This window comes from Chiloscyllium punctatum, chromosome 3 (genome assembly GCF_047496795.1).
Source record: "Chiloscyllium punctatum isolate Juve2018m chromosome 3, sChiPun1.3, whole genome shotgun sequence".
Taxonomy (NCBI): domain Eukaryota; kingdom Metazoa; phylum Chordata; class Chondrichthyes; order Orectolobiformes; family Hemiscylliidae; genus Chiloscyllium; species Chiloscyllium punctatum.
In genome coordinates, this window is record NC_092741.1 from 35,742,623 (window position 1) to 35,768,763 (window position 26,141).

A 26,141-nucleotide genomic window follows, 5' to 3' on the forward strand; every position below is an offset into this window, starting at 1 on the left:
TTTGAGGAAGTAAAACAGCTGGTGGAGGAGGGGGGATGCATTACATGTCAAATATATGAAATGTATTTATCTATCTCTGGAACAAGGTCACAGAAGTGATATCTAAAAAGAGTTGGAAACTCAAGAAAGCAGTCTTCATTTACATTTGTTTGGAAAATAATTTGTGCAGAAATTAGATTTTCATGCAACAGATGCCATTCAAAAGGCCTTCACTGTATGAGTTATTATTTGTTTTTAAATGAGAATCCTAATTTGTTGTGTCAGATACAGAATGACTGTTCAGGATGCATTCTGGTGTGTGTTTCATCAAGCAGTTGGATAGATGGTAGGATGTTGGTGTCATTTCTGATTAAGCTGGTTGTGCCTCTGCTGGTTTGAACTGGTTGCAAAGCCCACCTTCGTTCCACTGTGTGCATCCAAAGCCTTATGCTGAAAACTGGAAAAGATGTTCCCACATTGATTAATTTGATTACAAGGATCTTTGAAAAGGACCAAGAGATGTAGAGTGAAGGAAACGATCAACCAAGCTGCAGTGGCCATCTCTGCATTTTGCTGTACTCTCTGTGGTCATGTGCCCCTCTCATTATCAGTGAGATCGTGAGAGCAGATGCACAAAACCAAATCTCAAACATTGGTAGGGTCTTATGGAGGGGAAGGGGGCCATAGCCGCTGACTGGCAAGCCAGAAAACTTCCACATCATCTCTTTTCAATAAGGCCTATTTGCATATAGTACATGCTCATTGAGAGGCAGTTTCATTCACCAGAATCAAATGCCGCTTCCCAATTAAGTTCTCAGCTAGCATGCAATATATACCTTCAGATTTGCCACTATGTTTAAGAGGCATGCAACAGGCAAAATACTGTACCTGCTGGGCGGGCATGCCCAGGTGACTGAACTGACCAAGAGTGGAAGCCTATCTGACCAAGGTGCAAAATCTGTCTGGCCAAGGGTACATGTCCACCTGGGGAGGTGTGGCAGGTTGATTGGGAGGCGGGTGCATTTTGAGCTTCAGGAATCCAAGTGATGCTCCAGGCTTGAAGGGAATGAATGATGGTCTTGGTGGCTGTTGAGTATGGTGTCAGTATCTCCAGTCCCTTAGGGTAATGTTAGGGGCATTGACCTCCTGCTCCTGACTTGCAGACTCTTCAAGTGTGCGTAAAGACTGCACTGAGAACTGAGCAATCATGTGAGATGAGCTGGCCTGTCCACAAGTACCTTTGAATGCAAACTGCACAATGGAAGATGCTGATCATGAAATGCTGTCAGAACCAATCGTGTTAGTTTCTCTGCATTCTTCCAGGAGCCATTCACTCTCCAGAGTTCAATGAGGGCTGAAGGTTTCGCTGACGCTTCAGCTGCCAACGCACTAGCTTTCGAAATCCCTTCCTTGAAGACCCTCTTAAAACCTATCCCTTTAACCAACCTTCAGTGTGTTTGCCCTACAGCTCTTTATATCCTTACTTGACCCTGATATTATTTGATATATGCCTGTGTAGTGCCTTGCCTGCTTTATTATTTAAAAGTATGACATAAGTACAAGTTGTTATTGTTGAGGAGAAGGAGAAATGCAATATCCTTGGAAGCTGCCATTCAGGTACTTCACTAAAAGATTCATATCTTTGTTTTTATTTTAGGCTTCTCAGTGGTGTGAGGAAACGACAGTAAACCTCATGGCGCCAAGCCTTCTTCCTGAATTGCACTTACTAAAAGAGGTAAAGTTTTGGAAGTAAAGATTAACCTAATAGCTTTCCGGTATGAAACCTAAAGAAATGCAGTTTGCTGCATTTTGCCCTGTTCCTATATTTATGCTGACTGTTCCTGTGGATTAGACATACAATTGACATGTACAGCAAGCAATAATACTGGCAAAATAGTCTTTTTACATTCATTTCCCAATTATATTGGTTTGTCTTTCAACATGGCAAAATAGTTTTTTTATGTTTTTAGCTTCATTGTTGAACAGACTATATTGTGGTAGAATTATGTAGATGGGCACAGCAACACTAGAGACAAATTAGCATATTCCTTTTATTTATAAATATGCATCTTATTGCTAAGACCGACTTTATGATTTAGTTCTGATCTGCTTGATTGCCTTATTTTGGGTAAATCACTTCACATGTCGCCAGTTTGGAAATTTCCTAAGTGGCATACTATCAAGTCGTAATCCAATCATTCAATAATTATGCCAAGTTATGAGAGAAGAGCAATCTTTCGAAGATACAATACAGATGACAGCTTCTTTATTCTTTCCAGATCAAAGTAAAAGGTCCCAAGTATTGGGAGATTATGATGGATCTCTCTAAAGGGCTCGCAAGTTTGCAGTGAGTATCTTTGTAAACTAATTCTGTTTTTTTCCTGTCCATTTGTTGAATGCAGCAAAACATGAATACTGTCATCGGGTAATTTATTATCGTCCACTTCTTGTGGACTCTGTTTCTTTCAGATCAATTCTATCAAAAGATGGTTTTCTTTATGTCAAGCTTCGAGCGGGACATCTCTCCTACACTGAGGATCCTAAAGGATTTCGCAGTCTTTTAGCTCAGACATTCACTCACAGAAACCCTGAGTTCCTTTCTATCAAGGTAGAACAAATAAGACTGCTCCCTTCTAACCCATTGATTCTAAGAAATGGATTGTACCTTTGCTTAAGACAAAAATGGACAGTGCTTAATTTATTTTTTGATTCCATTAAATTAGTTAGATTTTAAAACCCCGATGCGCTTTCCTTGCAGCCTGAAGCTGTTTCAGCTTTTACTTCTGACCCAGCTTTGCTGTCGTTTGCAGAGTACTTTTGCAAACAATCTAAGAAAGAGGGGGTAAGTGTTTCTTTTTGCATTAGTAATAGCTCATAAAATTGTAATTCTTGTATATACGTTTCTTTCCTTATCTGGCTGTGCAATCCTGTATCTTTTATGAAGTCTACCAAAATTTTTGCTCCCAACTCTGATTTCCTACCATTGTGTAGAATGTTTGCCTTTAAATTGTAATCAGCTAAATGCTTCGCTGTTCCACTTCATTGTGATGCGGATCGGTATGTGTTTAACCGTTTCAGCCAATATCTGTTTGGTAGTTAGTATTGGAAATAGTCAGTTATTTGACTGAAGTTGCCTTGTTCAAGAACATGCTTGATTGCAAATGCAAAGAAACTCACTGGCATGATAGTGATCGTGAGTGAATTAGACACGAAACACTCAATCATTTACTAAAGAACTTGATTGGATTATGATTAATCCATAATCTGGGAAATGAATTGGAATGACTTTCCACATTCACAATTATTTTGTGATGCTTATGAATCTTATTTATCATCCTTTGCTTCTGGCAGACTTTTACTTCCTGGTGTTTAATGTGAGGGAGATTTCTTCGGGTGTTTCTGGACACATTGCTGCAGTACAGTGTAATTCCCGCAGTTGGTAACTGGTATTTAATGTGATTTTCAGGGTGGAATCTTGTGCCTCCCCTGTGGCAGGGGGTAATTAACCAAGTGGTCCCTCTCCACCTTCCCACCTCCAGCCCAAAAGGTGGGATTTAATGCCCATTCTGGGCATCTGTACCCTGATATGAACTCCACCGTGCAGTGAGCATGACGAGCCTTGCAGTTCCCTGGATTAGCTTCAAGTTCAAAGGCAAGGATGCCTGATGGAGGGACTTGGCAAGAGACAATTTGGAGCTCCAAAAGCTTTCCATTACCTGATCTCCACTCTGTTACTAGAGTACAGCATGATTCTCACAGTCTGTTACTGGAATATAATATGATTCATAAAGTCTGACTGCAATACTGTACGAATCTTTGTTACTGGGATACAGCTTGATTCTCGGTCTGTTAAAATACAGTATAATCCTCTCAGCCTGTTACTAAAGTAGAGTATAATTCATTCAGTCTGTTACTGGTAGATGGTAAATTTTCAGCATGGAGTCCAGTTACAAGTGGAGTTCCGCAGGGATCAGTTCTGGGTCCTCTGCTGTTTGTAATTTTTATTAATGACTTAGATGAGGGAGTCGAAGGGTGGGTCAGTAAATTTGCAGATGATACAAAGATAGGTGGAGTTGTGGACAGTGAGGAGGGCTGTTGTCGGCTGCAGAGGGACTTAGATATGATGCAGAGCTGGGCTGAGGAGTGGCAGATGGAGTTCAACCCTGCCAAGTGTGAAGTTGTCCATTTTGGAAGAACAAATAAGAATGCGGAATACAGGGTTAATGGTAGGGTTCTTGGTCAGGTGGAGGAACAGAGGGATCTTGGGGTCTATGTACATAGATCTTTGAAGGTTGCCACTCAGGTGGATAGAGTTTGTAAGAAGGCCTATGGAGTATTATCGTTCATTAGCAGAGGGATTGAATTCAAGAGTCGTGAGGTGATGTTGCAGCTGTACAGGACTTTGGTTAGGCCACATTTGGAGTACTGTGTGCAGTTCTGGTCGCCTCACTTTAGGAAAGATGTGGAAGCTTTGGAGAGGGTGCAGAGAAGATTTACCAGGATGTTGCCTGGAATGGAGAGTAGGTCGTACGAGGATAGGTTGAGAGTTCTCGGCCTTTTCTCGTTGGAACGGCGAAGGATGAGGGGTGACTTGATAGAGGTTTATAAGATGATCAGAGGAATAGATAGAGTAGACAGTCAGAAACTTTTTCCCCGGGTACAACAGAGTGTTACAAGGGGACATAAATTTAAGGTGAAGGGTGGAAGGTATAGGGGAGATGTCAGGGGTGGGTTCTTCACCCAGAGAGTGGTGGGGGCATGGAATGCGCTGCCCGTGGGAGTGGTAGAGTCAGATTCATTGGCGACCTTTAAGCGGCATTTGGATAGGTACATGGATGGGTGCTTAATCTAGGATAGAAGTTCGGCACAACATCGTGGGCCGAAGGGCCTGTTCTGTGCTGTATTGTTCTATGTTCTATGTTCTATGTTCTATGGTGTACGGTACAATTCTCAGTCTGATGTTGGCATACAGTATGATTCTCAGCCTGTTAATAGAATACAGTGTGATTTTCAGTCTGATCAGAGCTGATGAAGGATCATAGACATGATTTTGTTTCTTCTCTTTAATGATATGAAGGCATCCCTGCGATTTGTTGCCATTCCTAATTGCCTTTGAACTAATTGGATTACTTGGCCGTTTTAGAGAGCAGTTAGAGTCATTCACATTTCTGTGGGTCTAGTGCCATGTGTAGGCCACAGCAAGTATGGGCAGAAGATTTCCTTCCCTATGGGACCTCAGTGAACCACATGGATGTTTACATCAATCAATGATCATTGTCCTGGTCACCATTACTGAAACCAGCTTGTAATTTCAATTTATTAATTGAGTTTAAATTGTCCTACCTGCTTTAGAATGGGCCACTGGATTACAGGTCAGGGTAACATTATTACTGCATGACCACAGCCCCTGTGGGTTAGCTCCATTGTTGTCTCCACAATTTTTGCCGGACCTGCTGAATATTTGGAGCACTTTCAGTTTTGATTTTCAGATTGCAGCATCGGCAGAGTGCTGGCTTTTGTATTCCTCCACTGATTCCATTTTGCTTGATGCTCACCAGTTTTCGTCTCCGCCTCCTTCTCTTGAAGGTGTCAACTGCTTGCTGGCGCATGATTCCACAGGCAGGCCAGACTCTCCTGATACCTCCGGGCGCTGTTCTCAAGTGCAACTTGATGTAAGGGCAGAAAACCTGATTGTTCACCAAGGCATTGCAGCTGAGCCGAACCCTACCAGTGCTCAGTATTCACATGTCTGGGCTTCCAGGGAGTGCAGTCAGAGGAGAGTTTCTCTCTTATCGGACACTGCTCCCTTGTCCCCCACCCAATGCAAGGCGCTGAGGTCAACGGACTCCAACTGCTCTCAGCTATCTCCACACAGAGGAATGAGAATAGAAGCTGGGACGATCTGACTGGTAGTTCTGGTCCCCCCTGAGCTATAGTTAAATGAGTGATGGTAATTATAACTTACAATGACACAAAGGCACTATGTAATAGTTAAATGAGACAGCATTAATGAGGTACAAGTTTCAGGTACTGCTGTAACTTACCATACTGGGAACCTTTTGCCTCTAGCATTTGACATTACCTCTGTTTTCTGTCGAAGGAAGTGAAAATCATCAATTGGCTTCGAATTTGCTTCCCTTCTCCCTTGAAGTTAGTAATTTTGCTGCCTCAAGCTCTTGAATTCCGTGTAACTTCGTGAAAACTTGGAGATGCGTTGAGTGCGGATTTACCATATTAGAATGGCATCATGTACTCACTGCCTCTGAACTGCAGTCACCTCCAACTACTGACCGGTCATCTTTGTAATGGCATAGATTGGAAAATGCACAAGTGTATTTTTAAATTTAGGTTGGGTTTAAACATCAAATCCTCTTCCACTGAATGCTTTTCCTTATGTTTTAAATTTCCATTAAAGTTATCTGAGTTAATCTGAATGAATGTCAGTGAATTATCTACATTGAATTGTTAATGTGGAATGTAATTTATTCCTGATGGTGACAATGTAACTTTTGTCATTGTTAATAACATAATTTTATTTTTATCAAAAAAAACTGGTCTCTCCCTTCAGAAACAGGACATGCTGGATTTGCTGTCATCCATCCTATACGAATGCGTTACTCAAGAGAAGCCAGAAATGTTACCTACATATATTGCCATTGACCAGGTAAAATGGGATTTTTATGGTCTCTCTCTGGATCTGTTTACTGTTTTGTTTCTTTCCTGTTTCAACTACTTCTCCATGCTATGTTCACATGAAAAGACCAGCATGAAACCTAATTCCCAGGTTTCCTACTGGTTTTACTTGGAGCCATCAAGTTAATAAAACACAAGGTTTTTCAACTCTTCATTTTGTGCCATTTCTTTCTCTCTGTTCTGTGCTATCATCATAGCCTTGTAACTTCTTCTCATGCACTTATTCACTATTTCCTTAAACAATCCAATTGCCTCAAGTAGTTCTTGCTAGACCTTTTCAAATGCTCCAGCTTTCCACAATCATTTGATGACCATTTAAATTGGTCAGCCCCTTACCAATGACTACCCAAGTACAGGCAAGAGTTTTTGCTAACGCTCCAAATCAAAAATTCTTGGACTATGTCTGATTGAGTAAAATCAGACCCAGAGTCTCAAATCTCTCCTATTTCTGAGCTGTGCGTTGTCATGATGGCTTTAATCTACTTCATGTAATAGGATGCCCAAACTCTGCATTATTGAGTGGCCAAAGTACTGGCACTGTCCTCCAGGATTTATCCAACTGAACATGTTGCCACAATTAATTTCTTCCAGTCATTTGGGTTCAGGGCTGCCTTGTGCCTTTGTGTGAAAACTCATGTTGTAAGCAGCACTTTTATATTGTCAACCGGTATTATTCTAGGTCTCTTAAAAGATCTCTTCCACATTGGTGATGATTTCTTTGGGAGGGTCAGACTCTGATTGATGCATGAGATGTTCATACCAGAGGAGATGTAACACACGGTCACCCCTGGCATTGCCTTTTGCGGGTTTATCATTGCCTCTTTAACACCTGTACAGACTACCTTGATGATTGAATGATCCGATATTATATTGATCATCTTTTGGTTTGCTGGAATTTATGTATATTAGCTAATGGATTACTGTTTACTCCCATCTTTCAGTGACAATCCTTTGAACTTGTCCTCCCATTCCTTCTACTTCCTCTCCAGTGTAGTGCCTGTCCTTACATTAAGTTGTCCATGTAATCAGCTCCTGAAGGAGAGAAAAGGACTGGACATGCTGAACCTCTCCCATTTTTTGGTGCTCAGCTTCTACCAAGTATTTCTCACCATGTACTGGAATGCGTACAAGATTGCAGCCATAATTCCAGCTGCTACTTTCCAGTGTCTCAGTGCATTGGATCTGCAGAATACTTTCTCTTCCACATGTACTTTCGAATAGTGGTGATCCAGATCTAATCTGAATGCCACTTACAACCCAAATTGTCTCTTCAGCTAGTGGCCATTGCAGAGATATCCCTGTGAAGTGATTTTAAGCAGGTATTCCTGTGATCTTTCTGCTGGGACTCCAAAGGCAATTGCACAGTAAATGCAGTTAAGAATGGGACTAATCTTCGAGAATGGGACTATCCCAGTGTCTGGTGCGCATTTGCAATGGTTTTGACTGCACCACACAAAACACAGAAATTTTAAAGTGCAATCCAAATTGAAGAAAATATAATCAGTCACTGAAGAATTTAACAATAAGCTCTGCTGCATTTTCCCAAGTAAATATTTAGAAACATATCTACAAATAAAATTTTAAAATTTGTATTGCATGATTGTCCAACTCAGAACAAATAAGACTAAACAATTTAGTACTGTTTACTTTTCCTGTTTCAGGCTGTGAGAAGGTTAGAACGCACAGAGCTGACCGAAACCTTTGAGCTGTGGCAGATCAAATTAGTGCAGCAATTCTACAACTCGGTTTGTCTCCAGGATAAATTTAAAAACAGCACCAGTGCACTTCTCATCAACTCTGAGTTTCTTCTGGCCATGAAAAGCATGTTGGACAAAACCCTGGATCAATGGCTACATGGTAAACACTTGCTGCATTTTTGGTTTTTGATTATTAATAACCTCTCGGCCGTTTGGTTTGGGGGCATGTGCTTTTAGAGTTCAACTTCAGCTAAAAAAGAAAATGAATATAGTGAAGTGGATCACAGTTTTAAATAAAACAAATCCCTTGGATAAAAGGGAGATATTGTCGCTGTAAGAAAGACATTGATGATTCATATGTGTGGGTGGTCCTTGATTTCATTTGTTCCTGGATTTTGAGCATCGCTGTGAAAGGAAGCCATTTATTGACTATCTATAATTGACTTTGAGAAAGTGGTGGTACCACTGCAGTCTGTGAATGATGTGTACACCCACAGTGCCCTTAGGGAGGAAGTTCCAGGGTTTTATTTCAGTGAAGGAACAGCAGTTGCAAGTCAGTTTAGTGTGGAGCTTGCACTTGGTGTTCCCACGTGTCTACTGCCCTTGTCCTTCAAGGTCATAGATGTGGTATGGAATGTACAGTCAAACACTTTCTTCACTATCCTATCTACCTGCAACTCCACTTTCAAGGAACTATGAACCTGCACTTCAAGGTCTCTTTGTTCAGCAACGCTCCCCTAGACTTTACCATTAAGTGTATATGTCCTGCTCTGATTTGCCTTTCCAAAATGCTGCACCTTACATTTATCTAAATTAAACTCCATCTGCCACACCTCGACCCATTAGCCCATCTGATCAAGGTTCTGTTATACTCTGAGGTAACCTTCTTCGCTACATCATCAATTTTGGTGTCATCTGCAAATTTATTAATCATACCTCCTATATTCACATCCAAATCAATTATGTAAATTACAAAAAGCACTGGCCCCAGCACCGATCCTTGTGGCACACCACTGGTCACAGGCCTCCAGTCTGAAAAACAATCCACCACCATCCTCTCTCTTCCACCTTGGAGCTATTTCTGTGTCCAAATGGCTAGTTCTCCCTGTATTCCATGTGATCTAACCTTGCTTACCACTCTACCATGCAAAACCTTGTTGAACATTTTATTAGATTAGATTACTTACAGTGTGGAAACAGGCCCTTTAGCCCAACAAGTCCACACCAACCCGCCGAAGAACAACCCACCCAGACCCATTCCCCTACATCTAACACTATGGGCAATTTAGCACATTTTTGGACTGTGGGAGGAAACCGGAGCACCCGGAGGAAACCCACGCAGACATGTGCAGTATGTGCAAACTCCACATAGACAGATGCCTGAGGTGGGAATTGAACCCGGGTCTCTGGCGCTGTGAGGCAGCAGTGCTAACCACTGTGCCACCATGCCGCTACTATGTTGCAGTCCATATAGACAATGTCCACTGCTCTACCTTCCTCAATCTTCTTCGTCACTTCTTCAAAAAACCTAATCGAGTTAGTGACACACCATTTACAAAGCCATGTTGACTCTCCTGAATTAGTCCTTACCTTTCCAAATTCATGTAAATCCTGTCCCTCGGAATCCCATCCAACAACTTAGCCACCACTGACATATGGCTCTCTGATCAATAGTTCTCAGGCTTTTCCTTATCACCTTTCTTAAATAATGGCACCAGATTAGCCAAACTCCAGTCATCTAGTACCTCACTCGTGGCAATTTGTGATACAAATACAGCAAGGGGCCCAACAATCACTAGCTTCCCACAAAGTTCTGGGGTACACCTGATCAGGTCCTGGGGATTTATCCACCTTTGTGTTTTAATATGGACACTTTTCAAGTGTCTTAATTATTGTTCCCAACGTCCTCCGTCAAAGGTCATATCTCTCTATTGAAAATAAGATCCCTTGATTTAGAAGGTTGTTTGCAATTTTGAAGATGCTATATTCAATTCAAAACATTAACTTTTTCTGTCTTCTGTAAGTGCTCTCAGACCCGCTGAGTTTTTCCAGTGCTTTTAGTTTTCATCTCAAACTTCCATTCACCATCCACAGGACTTTGCTTTGACTTTTGAGATGCTTTCATGCTTAGTTTCTCTCAACAGATTGCAGTCCAATCATAAGCTAGAAGGTCTCATGGTTCAAAATCCTTTCTCTGTTAAATTATCTCGGATTCAACATCGTAGCAAGGGTTGTGTTACCATTTAGATGGTTGCTCCCTGGACTTTGGGGAAGCATTTTCTCAGCATTTACCCTGTCAAGCATGCTAACAATTTTATTTGTTTGATTCATGTCAACTCTTATTTTTTAATTTCCAGAGGATAGAGGTTTAATCTACTCATTCCCTCCTTTTAGGGCAATTTCCTTATCCCAAGAACCAGAATAATTAGCTTTCATTGCACTCCCTCTCCAGCAAATCTTTCCTTTCTTTGGGCAGGAGAGAAAAACTGCAAATGGATCTTAATGTCTCACATCATAATGACCTGTAATTGAAATGAATGTTTTTTATTCTTGCACCCTGAACCCTTTGTAGCAATGCAAACATACCATTGTCCTTTCTACAGCTTGATGCTATACCTGCAAGTTAACTTGCTGTGATGCAAAGAGCCATGAACAATACAGCTCAGGAACAGGCCCTTCGGCCCTCCAAGCCTGCGCCGCCACATCTTCCAAACGAAAATAGTCTTCACTTACAGGATCCGTACCTCTCGATTCCCTTCCTATTCATGTATTCGTCCAGGTGCTTCTTGAATGCTGCTTCCATCACCACCTCCCAACAGTGTGTACCAGGCACTCACCACCCTTTGTGTGAAACATTTGCCTCACACATCTCTTTTAAACTTCCCTCCCGGCACCTTGAACCTGTGTCCCCCAGTAATTGACCCCTCCACCCTGGGAAAAAGCCTCATCCTTTCCGTTCTATCCATGCCATTCACAATCTTATAAACTTCTATTAGGTCACTCCTCAACCTCCAGCATTCGAGTGAAAACAAACCCAATCTATCCAAGCTTTTATCATAGCTAAAATCTCCCAAACCAAGCAACATCTTGGTAAACCTTTTCTGTACCCTCTCCAAAACATCCACATCCTTCTGGTAGTGTGGTGACCAGAGCAGTAAGCAATATTCCAAGTGAGGCCGAACTCAGTTTCTATAAAGCTGCATCATAAGTATCTAAACTTCCACTCATTCCCCCTCCAATGGAGGCAAGTATGCCATTGGCCTTTTTCACTTCCTTATCTACCTACACTGCCACCTTCAGTGATCTGTTGACCTGCACACCCAGAGCCCACTGTATATCAATACTCCTAGAGTTCTGCCATTCATTGTATAATTTCCACCTGTACTTGACTTTCCAAAAATGAATCACGTCACATTTGTCCGGATTAAACACCATCTGCCAATTTTCTACCCATGCCTCCAACTGATCTGTATCGTGCTGTATCCCCTGACCATCCTCCTCACTGTCCACAATTCCACCGATCTTTGTATTGTCCGCAAACTTACTCATTAGACCAGCTACGTTTTCCTCCAAATCATTAATGCAGATCACGAATAGCAGAGGTCCCAGCACTGATCCCTGTGTAACACCGACTTGTCACAACCCTCCATTCCGAAAAGCATCCTTCCACCGCTACCCCATGAACAGGAACTGGCTGGTCCCTCTGAATGGAAGCATTTCCCAGTCTCACTGTGCAATAAATATTCTGTTTCTTTTTATTTTTCTTACCAAAGGGATAACTTCACTGTTCAACACATTGTGTATGTCACAAGCACCGTACGTGAACTGTAGATTAGTATAGTTTATCTAGTTCCCTTTTTAATTTGTAGTGACTCAAGTTAAAGGCCCGCAGTAAACAAACTTTAGTTTACATAATTTAAAAGGTTAGTTTATTGCAAGTCATTACTGAAGATTCCTTGGAGATAAAGTTATTAACAAGAAATTACAGATGCCATGATTAAAACAAGTGCAGATAAGACAACAGAATACTGGGAAGGAGCTGGTCTCCGTACTTTATTGTAGTCTCCCATGTTGCTAAAGCGACAGATCCAGCAGCTACAATTGCTTTTGTAATCGTGTTTTCTGATACAGAAAGACCAGCAGTTTGTTATATTTTGGGGATGTAGAGAAATTCCTTGTTTTTCACTAGTTTCCTTAAATTTGAAACTTTCACACTGCCAACATTTCTTCAGCGGGTCAGTATCTCTCTGGCTGTTTGTAACCAGACTTCTTTATACAGTTCAAAATGGTGGTTTGTTCATTTTGAGGAATCAAAGGTTCGACAAAACAAAAATGCCAGTTGTATGCCACACCTATGAAGTTCATCCTTCTGTCAAACTGTTTCTCTCTCAAACTCGAATTCTCCCACCTCCGTTGTCTGCTTCCAAACTTCCTGGTGTTTCAAAAATCTTCACAGGCCTGGGCATGTCTCTCTGCTGTCCACTTAGCTACACAATGAAGTGACTTGTAGCAGATGCTTTATTTTAGTCTTCTCTATTTGCTTAAAGTTAGATTAGGTTAATTACAAACATTCAGATGTCATAACTCCAATTGTTAATGATACATTCCATTGATCATGTCTTTGTCTCTTCATCCTCCTATGCTGCCTTTCCGCATCCTCTTCGCTGTTTACTTCACCACTGAACTTTGTATCATCTGTGTATTTTACACTCTGTTTCCTCATCCATTATTATCATTAGATTGTAAATAGCTGAGGCCTGAGCACTGATTCTTTCTGTACACAAGCAATCACAGCCTGCGAACCTGAAAGTGTCCTGCTTATTCAGACTCTGTTCTGTGTGCACTAATGAATTCTCAATCCATAACCTTTGATATTACCCACTTGTCATAGTTTTGTGCAGTAATCTCTCCTATGGCACCTTATCAAATGCTCATTGAAAATCAAAGTGCACTACGTCTAGGTTTCCCAAATCTGTCTTATGCTCGCGCAAAGGGTTCTAATTGATCAATTTAACCTTCTTGCTACTCATAAATCCAAATTGACTCTGCTTAATCATGTGATTTTCTTGGTGTCCTGAACTAATCATAGATTCTATTTTTTTAACTGCCTCTGGTGTTAGGTTAGCTGACCTGTAAATGCCCTTTTTCTCTCTTCCTCCTATCTTAAATAGAGAGTTATGTTCTAATCCTTGGAATTTATTATAGAATCTAAGAAAAACCAAAACCAATGCGTCCATTATCTTCATAACTACTGCTTTCAAAAACCCAAGACTGCAGGTTGTCAGATCCAGGGAATTTATTGCCATTTAGCCCCATTATTTAATGTGATTTTATTTCTTATACTGATTCATGTATGGTATGGCAGTTGACGTGGTATACTTGGACTTCAGTAAAGCCTTTGATAAGGTTCCATATGATAGGCTGTTGGAGAAAATGCAGAGGCATGGGATTGAGAGTGATTTAACAGTTTGGATTAGAAACTGGCTCTCTGTAAGAAGGCAGCGAGTGATGGCTGATGGAAAATATTCACCCTGGAGTCTGGTTACTAGTGATGTGCCATAAGGGTCTGTTTTGGGACCACTGCTGTTTGTCATTTGTATAAATGACTTAGATGTGGGCATAGGTGGATGGATTAGTGAGTTTGCAGATGACACTAAAGTCTGTGGAGTAGTGGACAGTGTGGGAGAATATAGCAGGGGGACTAGGATAAACTGCAGAATTGGGCTGAGAGGTGGTAAAGAGTTCAATGCAGCTAAATGTGAGGTAATTCACTTTGGGAACAATAACAGGAAGGCAGAGTATTGGGTTGATGGAAATATTCTTGGTAGTGTGGATGTGCAGAGGGATCTTGGAGTCCATGTACACAGATCCCTGAAAGTTGCCACCCAGGTTGATAGTGCTGTTAAGAAGGCATATGGTGTGTTAGGTTTAATTGGGAGAGGGTTTGAATTCCAGAGCCGAAGTGTCATGCTGCAATAATATAAACTGCTATGCTGCTGCACTTGGAATATTGTGTACAGTTCTGGTCGCCCCATTACAGGAAGCATTGGAAAAGGTGCAGAGGAGATTTACCAGGATGTCGCCTGGTCTGGAGTGAAGGTCTTATGAGGAAAGGCTGAGAGACTTTTGTCTGTTCTCATTGGAGAGAAGAAGGTTAAGAGGGGATTTGATAGAGACATACAAGATGATCAGAGGATTAGATAGGGTAGACCGTGAAAGTTTTTTTCCAAGGATGATGACATCAGCTTGTACGAGGGGGCATAACTACAAATTGAGGGGTGATAGATTTAAGACAGATGTCAGAAGCAGGTTCTTTACTCAGAGAGTGGTAAGGGCATGGAATGCCCTACCTGCTAATGTAGTTAACTCAGCCACATTAGGGAGATTTAAACAATCCTTGGATAAGAACATGGATGATGATGGAATAGTGTGGGGGGGTGAGCTTAGGTTAGTTCACAGGTCGGCGCAACATCGCAGGCCGAAGGGCCTGTTCTGCGCTGTATTGATCTATGTTGTATTCCTTTAGAAAGACACTCAGTCTCGCAAGATAATTGGTTCCCTCTTATTTTCAGCGTGCTTTTGTGCCCTCTAATATGTGAGGGTAGGTAACAGAGTATTTATTTAATGTTTCTGCCATTTCCTTTAAACCCCAGTATAATTTCACCTGTTTCTGCTTCTAATCGACCTATTGTTGCTTTCATCTGCAGTCTTCATATCTCTGTTCATGCAGAAGCAATTATAGTCTTTATATTGCTTATTATTCTACTGTCATTCTGAGCATGACACCTTATAAAGGGACTTAATTTAAAAAATAAACTTTTTCACATTGCGAGTGTTTAGGGTTTGAAATGCACTGTCTGGAAATGTCGTGGATGCAAATTGAAATATTCAAGGGGACAATAGATAATCATTTAAATAGATACAACCTGCAGGGTTAAATTGCTAAGAAGGTTAGGATAGGATAGGTTGGGCTGAGTGGCATCCTTGTGAGTGTAACAGTTCTGTGATTCTGTGACTTCAGGCCTTAGCAAGGGTACAAAGATAGACTAGAAAGCTACCAAAAATGAGGGACTTCAGTTAGTTGGAGAGAGTAAAGATTTCCTGAAGAAGGGCTTATGCCCGAAACATCGATTCTCCTGCTCCTCGGATGCTGCTTGGCCTGCTGCGCTTTTCCAGCACCACGCTTTTCAACGAGAGTAAAGAAGTTGCAGGTTCTCCTTGGAGCAGAGAGAGAAAGGTGGACTTCCATTTAAGTGGTGCCTTTCATGACAAATGAACAACCCTGATGCACCCTTTCAAGTTCTCTCTGAAGTGTTTTCACTGTAGTAATGTCGAAAATTATCGAGAAAGTGAAGAGGAAGTTTAAGAAAAGTGATCTTATAACAAATGGTTTTGATATAGTAAAGAGCAGTTTGCACTGGGACAAAAGTCAATAGCCAGAGGACATAAGATAATTGTGAAAAGAGGAACGAGACAAGAGAGAGGTCTTTTTTACACAGCACGTTGTGATGACCCAGATTGCATTGTCTCCAGGAGTGGTAGAAATAGATTGTGTAGTAACTTGTAAAAGAGGAAAGACTTGAAAGGAAGAGGAATTGAAGGGGGGAAAGCAAAGAGAAGCGAGACTAATTAGATCGCTTCATCAGAGAACTCATACAGGAACAAAAAAACTGAATAACCTTCATTGATACGTGATTCTCATTCTTAATTATGCGCAAATTGTGGGGAAGGACAGAACTGAGCTCAGAGATGGCATCCTTTGCCCTTATCCAACCAGTTAACTCCTTTGAGGATGTGGATCAAAACAGGCAAACAGCAACTTGTACTTGCTGAATTCTAGCTCAGTAAGGAGGAGCTGTCTAAAAAGGCAGTGCATGTTTCTGACTGGGAAGAACTACAAATAATTCAATTACTGAAAGCAGAAGCGACAAACCACAAACTCGTTGTTTCTCTGTGGTGTATTTTTATGAATGTTGTATTTAATGCGGCAAGACAATGGAGCTAAGTAACACTAACAAACTGAGAACCATTCTTGTCTCATAAACAAATGATCCTTACCTGACCTGCTGCTTCTGTGGCACTGCCCAAACATATTGAAGTAGCCATTGTGTGGCTTCATGTGTAATTTGTCTACCCGGATAAAATACAAATACAAGTTTACCACAAGGAAAGGGATAATGTTCCTCATTATAATTTTCTACAAACATGAGTTTATTTGCATATCTTTTAAAATAGCTTTTTATAATAAATACATGGGAGGTGACGCCCTCGTGGTATTATTGTGAGTCTATTAATCCAGAAGCTCATCTAATGGTCTGGAGACCCAGGTTTGAATCCTGCTCCGGCAGATGATGGAATTTAAATTGAATAAAAGAAAATATGGAATTAAGAATCTACTGAAACCGTTGTCGATTGTCAGAAAAATGGATCTGGTTCACTAATGTCCTTCAGGGAAGAAAATCTGCCATCCTCACCTGGCTTACATGTGACTCCAGACCCACAGCAATGTGGGTGACCCTCAAACGCCCTCCGAATTAGTCTAGCAGGCCACTGCATTGTATCAATTGCCACAAAATCTCAGCAAAGAAATGAAACTAGACGGATCACCTGGCATCGACCGAGACACCAGAAAAAAACAAACCTGGAAATGGCCCTGTTGACCCTGCAAAGTCCCCCTTGATCTGGGAGCTAGTGCCAAAATTGGGAGAGCTGTCTCACAGACTATCAAACGGCAGTGGGATACAGTCATACTCAGATTCTAAATCATACATTTCAGACAATGTCCCAGACACCACCATCACCATTCCTGGATATATCCTGTCCCACTGGCAGGACAGACCTAGCAGAGGTGGTGGCACAGTGGTATACACTTGGGAGCGAGTTGCACTGGGGGTCCTCAACATTAACTCAGACTCCATGAAGTCTTGTGGCTCAGGTTAAACATGGGCAAAGAAACCTCCTTACCTCATACTGTGCTCCCTTGGTTGTTGAAATGATACTCCTCCATTTGAAATCTTATGATTCTATAATAATTTCCAAGGATTGGAACATAACCGATTATTTAAGAAACGAGGCAGAGAGAAAAAGCACTGAACCTGGCAAGAACGCAAAATGTACTCTGGGTGAGGGATTTCAAGAGTGGCTCAGCAGCAGCACTACTGATCAAGCTGGTCGGGTCCTAAAGGACATTGCTGCTAGACTGGGTCTGCAGCGGGTGGTGAGGGAAACAACAGGAGGGAAAAATATACTTGATCTCATCCTTACCAATCTACTGGCTAGAGATACATCTGTACATGACCGTATCAGTAAGAGTGACCACAACACAATCCTTATGGAGACAAAGTCTCACCTTCACAGTGAGAGCACCCTCCATGTTGTGTGTTACTATCACCATGTAATTGGGACAAACCTTGAACAGATCTAGCACCTCAAGACTGGACATCCGTGAGGCGAAGTGGGCCATCAACAGCAGCAGAATAGTACTGCAGCACAATCTGTAACCTCATGGCCCAGTATAACCCCTACTCGACCATCACCATCAAGCCAGGGGATCAACCCTGGTTCAATGGAGAGTGCAGGAGGGCATGCCAGGAGCAGCACCAGGTGTACTTAAAAATGAGGTGTCAACTTGGTGAAGCTACCAAACAGGATTACTTGCGTGCCAAACAGCAGAAGCAGGAAATGATTGACAGAGCTAAGTGATCCCACAAACCAACAGATCAAATCTGAACTCTGCAGCCCTGCAAAATCCAGTTGTGAATGGTGATCGATAGTTAAACAACTCGCTAGATGAGGAGGCTTCACAAATATCCCCATCCTCAATGATGAAAGAGCCCAGCATATCAGTGCAAAAGATAAGACTGCGGATAAGACTTACAGCAGTCTTCAGCCAGAAGTGCTGATTGGATGATCCATCTTGGCCTCCTCCAGTGCTCCCCAGTATCACAGACGCCAGTCTTCAGCCAATTTGATTCAAATATATGATATCGAGAAATGGTTGGAGACAGAGTACTGCGATGGTTATGCACCCCGCCATCATTCCAGCTATAGTACTGAAGGCCTGTGCTCCAGAACTTGCCACTCCTCTCATCAAGCTGTTTCAGGCATCTACCTAACAATTGCCTAGGTATGTCCTCTACACTGAAAGCAGGACAAATCCAACCCAGCCAATTACCACCCCATCAGTCTTCTCTGAATCATGAGTAAAGTGATGGAAGGTGTCATCAACAGTGCTATCAAGTGCTCAACAATAACCTGCTCAGTGACACCCAGTTTAGGTTCCATCAGAGCCACTCAGCACTTGACCTCATTAAAGCCCTGGTTCAAACACAGACAAAAAAGCTGCATTTGACCAAGAGTGGCATTAAGGAGACCTAGCAAAACTGGAGTCATGTCTAGCACATGGAGTCATCTCTAGCAGATGCTGGAGCTCAGAGTCGAGAGTGTGGTGCTGAAAAAGCACAACAGGTCAGGCAGCGTCCAAGGAGCAGGAGAATCGACGTTTCAGGCATAAGCCCTTCAACAGTACGTGAATTGGTCATGGTTATTGGAGGTCAGTCATCTCAGCTCCAGGACATCTGTGCAGGAGTTCCTCAGGGTAGTCTCTTAGGCCCAACCATCTTCAGCTGCTTCATCAATGACCTTCCTTTCATCATAAGGTCAGAAGTGGGGATGTTTGTCAATGATTAGACAATGATCAGTACCATTCACGAATCCTCAGATACTGAAGCAGTCCATGTTCAAAGATAACAAGATTTGGACAATATCCAGGCTTGGGCTGGCAAGTGGCAAGTAACATTCATGCCACACAAGTGCCAGGCAATTACCATCTCCAGTAAGAGACAGTCTTATTACTGCTCCTTGACATTCAATAGTGTTATCATCAATGAATTCCCCCACCATCAACACTCTTGGGGGTTACCATTGACCAGAAACTCAACTGGACTTTCCACATAAACACAGTGGCTACAAGAACAAGTCAGAGGTTAGGAATACTGACGTGAGTAACTCCTGACTCCCCAAAGGCTCAACAGAATACTCCCTACTGGTCTGGATGGATGGTCCAACAAAACTCAAGAAGCTTGACACCATCCAGGACCCATTTGACTGTCACTACATCCACTCCCTTCACCACCAACACTCAGTAGCAGCAGTGTGTACTATCTACCACACTGCACTGCAGTGTGTGTTTTCTTGAGCAATTCACCAAAGGTCCTTTGACAGTACCTTCCAAACCCACAATCACATCCATCTACAAAGACAAGGACAATCACATGGGAACACCACCACCTGCAAGTTCCCATCCAAATCAATCATTTGACTTTGAAATATATTGCTGTCATTTCACTGTCGCTGGGTTTAAAATCCTGGAATTCCCTCCCTAAGGGCATTGTGGGTCTACCTATAGCATTTAGACTGCATCAGTTCAAGAAGCTAGCTCACCACCACCTTTTGAAGGACAACTCGCGACAGGCAATAAATGCTGGCCAGCTGGCTATACCCATGTCCCACAAATGAGTAACAGAAGAACTAAGTTGATCACTTAAAGAATTTTGCCTATAAATTGTCGCTCCTTGTTTTAAATGGAGGGGTGGAGGATCGTTAGCCTGGATGGCTGATTTGTGATGCAAAGTGATGTCAGCAGCATGGGTTCAATTCCCACACTGGGCAATGTAACCATGAAGGGCCTTCTGTTTCAACCTCACCCTTCATTTGAGGCGTGTAAATGCTCAGGTTAAATCACCACCACTTGTCTGTCTGTGATGATGAGCCCTCTGATCTGGGGAGACTCTATCTTGTTTGCAATCAAGTTTCGATTTCAAAATTTTGTCCCTCTGTTTCTCCATAAGTGCTGCCAGACTCGCTGAGCTTTTCCAGCTTTTTCACTGTGGTTATTCATGAATTATCAGTTAAATTTTTATAGTGTACAGGGTTTACCCTTCTGACAACGGAGGCAATCACTTAATCGAATTTCTTTGCCCATCAGCAGCTATTTAACCCCAACTCAAACCAGCCTGTTGCCTATAGCATGACATGTGATGTTTCAGCTTCATGTTTTTGATTGGTCTAACCAGTTCAGCCTCTCAGTGTATTGACAAAGGAAAACTGAACAATAAATTTGCTTCTCATGATCTCTAACTGCGAGGCGTGCTGTCTCAATGTGAGCTGAGCCACCTGAATGCAAATATAGAAGTAGGCCTCACAACTCTGCTCTTCAATAAGATCAAATTTTGATCTCACCACCGCCACCGCCACCCCCCCCCCCCCCCATAGCCTTCAACTCCACTGTTTGACAACAAATCTATGCAACTCTGTCTTCTGGCAAAAAATAATACAGGCACACACACCGGGGGGAGTTATTTCATTCAAGATTCTTTTCTGTCAGAAAGATAAAACCGGACCTCAGCTTAAAACATGGACTGATTCAAAGTGGGATCTCCCACCGATTATCTAACCCGGCAATGTCTAAAATCTCATACATTAATAAAACCTTTTTTATGGACAAAGACTTCAAAGGAAATCTGGATTCTGCACTGTTATCAGTAGACTACCTCCTGACTAATTAAAGGATTCAACAAGGACAGCTAGTTTTAAAGTTGTTAACTTTTTACGCTTATAAATACCGTGTCTTATGCCTCCCAATCATAAGGCATCTGAGGAAGGAGTGGCGCTCTGAAAGCTTGCAATTTCAAATAAATTTTTTTCCCCGGGTACAACAGAGTGTTACAAGGGGACATAAATTTAAGGTGAAGGGTGGAAGGTATAGGGGAGATGTCAGGGGTGGGTTCTTTACCCAGAGAGTGGTGGGGGCATGGAATGCGCTGCCCGTGGGAGTGGTAGAGTCAGAATCATTGGTGACCTTTAAGCGGCATTTGGATAGGTACATGGATGGGTGCTTAATCTAGGATAGAAGTTCGGCACAACATCGTGGGCCGAAGGGCCTGTTCTGTGCTGTATTGTTCTATGTTCTATGTTCTATGTCATGGGTTCAATGCCAATGATGCTGGATTCAAACTCAGACATTGGGAGACTGAATAGTTCTAGCTGATTGAGGGTCCTGTGTTCAAATCACCGTCTGGGTGCTGTTTCAGTGGAGGTCATGGATGGGTGCTTAATCTAGGTTAGATGTTCGGCACAACATCGTGGGCCTTAGGGCCTGTTCTGTGCTGTATTGTTCTATGTTCTAAACCTGTTGGACCTGGTGTCGTTTGATTTTTGACCTTGTCCACTCCAGTCCAACTCTGGCATCTCCACGCCATTAAAAAATATTCAGTGACCCCCATCTCCAATGGCTTCTGAGACTGAGCGTTCCAAAGTCACATGACCATCTGACAAATGAAAAGGGTTCTTGTTCTAGAATGGTAATTCCTAATTTTAAAACCATGCCCCCTGGTTCTGGACTCTCAACCAAGAAGAAGCATCCTTCCCTCATCCACTTCGAAAGACCAACTGAGATCTTATACCCTTCAGTCAAGTCAACTCCCCTCTCCAGAACACCAGCGAAACTAATAACAATGTTCCTTCAGAGCTCTACAGATGCTGGGAGGTTTCAGATGCTTCCGGAAGCTGCTGCTGAGCAAAGACCTTTGAGTTCTATGGGAACAAATATCAGCAGGAACATTAGAAACAAGTCAAGCTTTCCTCCTAAGACAAACTGCTCATTCCAGATACCAGTCTAGTGAGCCTCCAGTGAAACTACCCCTGACGCACTTTGCATTTCTGCTTCAAAGAATGCAGCTTCCCTATAACCCCCAAACTCCGAGCGAATTATATGTTTTCACAGGCTCCCTCCTCAGGAGCCATTTCTAGAGAAGCAGCAAAGCAGTGATCTCACCAGAACATCTCAGAATCCAACAGGAAACTCTGTTCCAACGATTTCTTTACTATTGCTGAAGCTGAAAGTCAGACAGATGTTCACGGGAATCGGATTGGAGTGGTCAAATACAGCCAAGCGTCAGTACCACTGCAGTTCCAACCTTTCAGTACAAGAGGTGGAAATCTGATAGATTCCAAGCCACACTGGACAGATGTGCCAATGGCTGACAATCCAACATCAGCTGTTAGCGTGTTCTAAAAGCACTGGGCTCAGCAGGACCACTGTTGCTGGCGGTTAGGAGGCTGGAGGCCCTCAAAATGACTAAGACAGCTCTTCTTACTGCTCTCAGCATGGTCCACATGTTACCCCATATTGGAAAGAATGCTAGCAATAGGAGCCCAGAGGCTTTTACAGTACCAGCTCATGATGCCAAGCCACCTCCATGTGAGAGGACCTCAACAATGCTATTTTACAAACCATCTGCCAAAGGAGCAACACTCAGAAAGCTAGTGCTTCCAAATAAACCTGTTGGACTATAACCTGGTGTTGTGTGATTTTTAACTTTGTCCACCCCAATCCAACACCACCATCTCCACATAATTTTTTAAACGGCCATCTCTCCAGTGTACAGGCTTTTGACTTGCTATTGCAAAGTTTGTGGATGTGCTAGCGTTTGTTGGGACAGAGTCTTAGTAACTTGCTGTGACTGCATTCAGACCAAGAGTGGTTTTCAGACCTATCTGCAGAAAGACTGCTGTGGTGATGGGGTCTGTTGACTGGGAGCTGGAGCTAAGGCTCAGACTGCATGTAGAGAGAGGCTGTCCATAGAAGCCCATATACACAGAGAGTTTTCAGGAAACTCTTCTCCTATCTCCACCTCAGCCAGGAGCAATGACTGTGCTGCATGCTGTTCACCCAGGATGTGGTGACAGAAGTGTGCCACCTCCCTCTACAGGACCTGTGGCTTCACAACAGCACGAGGACAGTGACACTGTGGCCCTCAGGTTTACCATTCCGCTCAGCTTCTCTCCTACTCAGTTTTTCCAGGTGAGAGCAAGCAACGTTACAAACATACCCCTGCAAGCTGACTTGTTGATCCATCCAGGCAGTAGTGAGGCACCATGTTTTCAAGGAAAGGAGAGTTCTCCTTCTCCTATATATGGAGAGTAGCAAGAGGGCATGTGGTTTTGTTAAAATAACAGGGTTCCCAATAATGCAGGGAGTTATTAATTGTACATGCCTTTTTGTAAGTTTATTTATGGGATGTGGGCATCACTGGCTGGGGCCAGCATTTATTGCCTGTCCCGAGTTACCCTTGAGAAAGTGGTGGTGAGCTGCCTTCTTGAACCACTGTAGTCAATGTGCTGTGGCTAGATCCACAATGCACTAAGGGAGGGAATGCTCGGATTTGATGTGGTGATGATGACAGAATGGCAATATATTTCCAAGTCAGGATGATGAGTGACCTTGAAGGGAAATTGCAAGTGGTGGTGTTCCCTTGTATTTGCTTTCCTTGTCTTTCTCAATGGAGGTAGTTATCATGTCGGTGAACTTTTGCATGGGTCTTGTAGATGGTACACACTGCTGCTGCTGAGTGTCAGTGGGGGTGAGAGTGAGCATTTGTGGATCTGGTGCCAGTGAAGTGGCCTACTTTGCCCTGGATGTTGTCAAACTTCTTGAGTGTTGTTGGAGCTGCACCCACCCGGGCAAGTAAGGAGTATTTCCATCGCACTCCTGACTTATACCTTGTAGATGATGGACAGGTTTTGGGGAGTCGGGGTGAGTTACTCGCTGCAGAAATTCTAGCCTTTGACCCCTCTGCATCCCTATATGTAGATCAGGAGAGTTACAGGAATTGGAAAGGACCCTTTCTAATAAAGTGCAGTCCAAATCACCGTCCTGGCATCAGCCATGACTCTGTGAACTGTTTTGCTGTGTCCAGTAGCTAACTGCTTGGTGGGAAGTGATATGGCAAGAGATGGTGGTGTCAGTGTCATTGCAGAGTAATGTCGAGGTCCAGACTAATGCTATGGGGATAGGGGTTCAAACCCTGATATGGAAGTTGGTGTAATTTTGCTGGTCAGGTGGGCTGAACAGTAGAGAATGGGATTTCATCCTGAAAAACAATGTGGCAACGCATTTTGGGAAGTTTAAAAAGGCAAGGGAGTATACTTAGGGTGGCATGGTGGCTCAGTGGTTAGCACTGCTGCCTCACAGTGCCAGGGACCCAGGTTCGATTCCAGTCTCAGGCAACTGTGTGGAGTTTGCACATTCTCCTCGTGTCTGCGTGGGTTTCCTCCGGGTGCTCCGGTTTCCTCCCACAATCCAAAAATGTGTCAGGTGAATTGGCCATGCTAAATTGCCCATAGTGTTAGGTGCATTAGTCAGAGGGAAATGGTTCTGGGTGGGTTACTCCTCGGAGGGTCGGTGTGGACTTGTTGGGCCAAAGGGCCTGTTTCCACACTGTAGGGAATCGAAAAAAATAGGACCCCGGAATTTACATAGGATGAGAGGGAACTTGGTGTACATGTTCATAGATTTCAAGGCAACAGGGCAAGTTAGACAAGGTTAAGAAGTCATATGGGACAGTGTTTGCTGCCTCAGGAAGGAGAGGTCACAGAAGGAGATATTTAACGCTGCTTCACTCTTGATGCGCTGTCTGTGAGCACTTACCGAGACCTGGGTTCCTGAAGATGCCAAACCTTCACCATCATTGCTCAACAGTTCCCCATTTTGCCATTCATTGGCATTGTCCCAACACAACATCCCCTTTGCCAAAGTCCTGCAGTGACAGCTGTCGATGATAACTCCTTCTGCAGCTACTTTATCAACTAATCCATCCAGAAATACGGTAAAAAGAAAATACCATTCCACAAGCAGTTTGTCTTTACTGCTCCTCCACACTGCAGGCACCTGCAGCCTGCCTGGTGCAAGCCTGTTGATTTTGAGCAGCTCTGGCTCCTGAGAGTTTGGCTTCAGTCTGCAGGACCTCTTGTTGAGGTGGCTGAGCTCTCTACTATCCTGTGAGGTATGTGCAGGGCCAGGATCTGAACTGGTGGCTGAGAGCATAAGAAGAAATCAAAATGCTTCTCCCTCCAAGGTCTGTGATCACTCCTGTCCTTCCTTATGAGACTGCGCTGACCTGTCAGCTAGCATTTCCCAGATATCTGAAGTCCGAAGATGATCAGAAAGGGAGAACTTGGGTGAGGGACGTTGTCTGGGATGAGAAATAATAGGTTCTTGGTCTTCCAATCTGCAGCTTGTAAAAGTGCTATTGGAATCAGCGATCTACAGCACAGAAGAATGCCCTTTGATCCATCACGTTTGTACTGCGAAAAACAACCACCTTTAGATTAAATTAGATTAGATTACTTAGTGTGGAAACAGGCCCTTCAGCCCAACAAGTCCACACCGCCCCGCCGAAGCGCAACCCACCCATATCCCTACATCCACCCCTTACCGAACACTACGGGCAATTTAGCATGGCCAATTCACCTGACCTGCACATCTTTGGACTGTGGGAGGAAACCAGAGCACCCGGAGGAAACCCACGCAGACACGGGGAGAATGTGCAAACTCCACACAGAGAGCCGCCTGAGGCAGGAATTGAACCCGGCTCTCTGGCGCTGTGAGGCAGCAGTGCTAACCACTGTGCCACCGTGCCGCCCACAAAAGCAGCAGGGGGGGCTAACACCTGGCTATTCAAATCCCATTTTTCTGCACATGAGCCATAGCCGTGTAAGCCTTGTCCATAGGGCGGGGTAGAATTAGAGAATGGCAAGCAGGAGGAATTTACTGGTATCCTGAATGTTGCCAAACCCAGTAGCCTTAGTGACAGCTATCCTTGTCATGCAGAGTGCATCATCCTCTCAAGTGACCCAGGCTTGTCTGTTAGCAATGAGAGCTGGATGTGAGGATGGCATCATTGGTGGGGGCGTAATGGGGAGATCGAGCGT

The 26,141-nt window shown here is 43.2% G+C and overlaps 1 protein-coding gene across 3 annotated transcripts in view; it reads left to right on the forward strand.

The window, feature by feature from the left end:
• The window catches only part of anapc1 (anaphase promoting complex subunit 1), a 220,408-nt gene that overhangs the window by 188,432 nt on the left and 5,835 nt on the right, over window positions 1-26,141 (forward strand). For all 3 annotated transcript variants that reach the window (XM_072551412.1, XM_072551410.1, XM_072551413.1), the window contains exons 41-46: window positions 1,637-1,714; window positions 2,259-2,326; window positions 2,449-2,587; window positions 2,738-2,821; window positions 6,548-6,643; window positions 8,334-8,529. In XM_072551412.1, coding sequence (XP_072407513.1) covers window positions 1,637-1,714; window positions 2,259-2,326; window positions 2,449-2,587; window positions 2,738-2,821; window positions 6,548-6,643; window positions 8,334-8,529 — 661 coding nt within the window. The remainder of the gene's footprint in view (window positions 1-1,636; window positions 1,715-2,258; window positions 2,327-2,448; window positions 2,588-2,737; window positions 2,822-6,547; window positions 6,644-8,333; window positions 8,530-26,141) is intronic.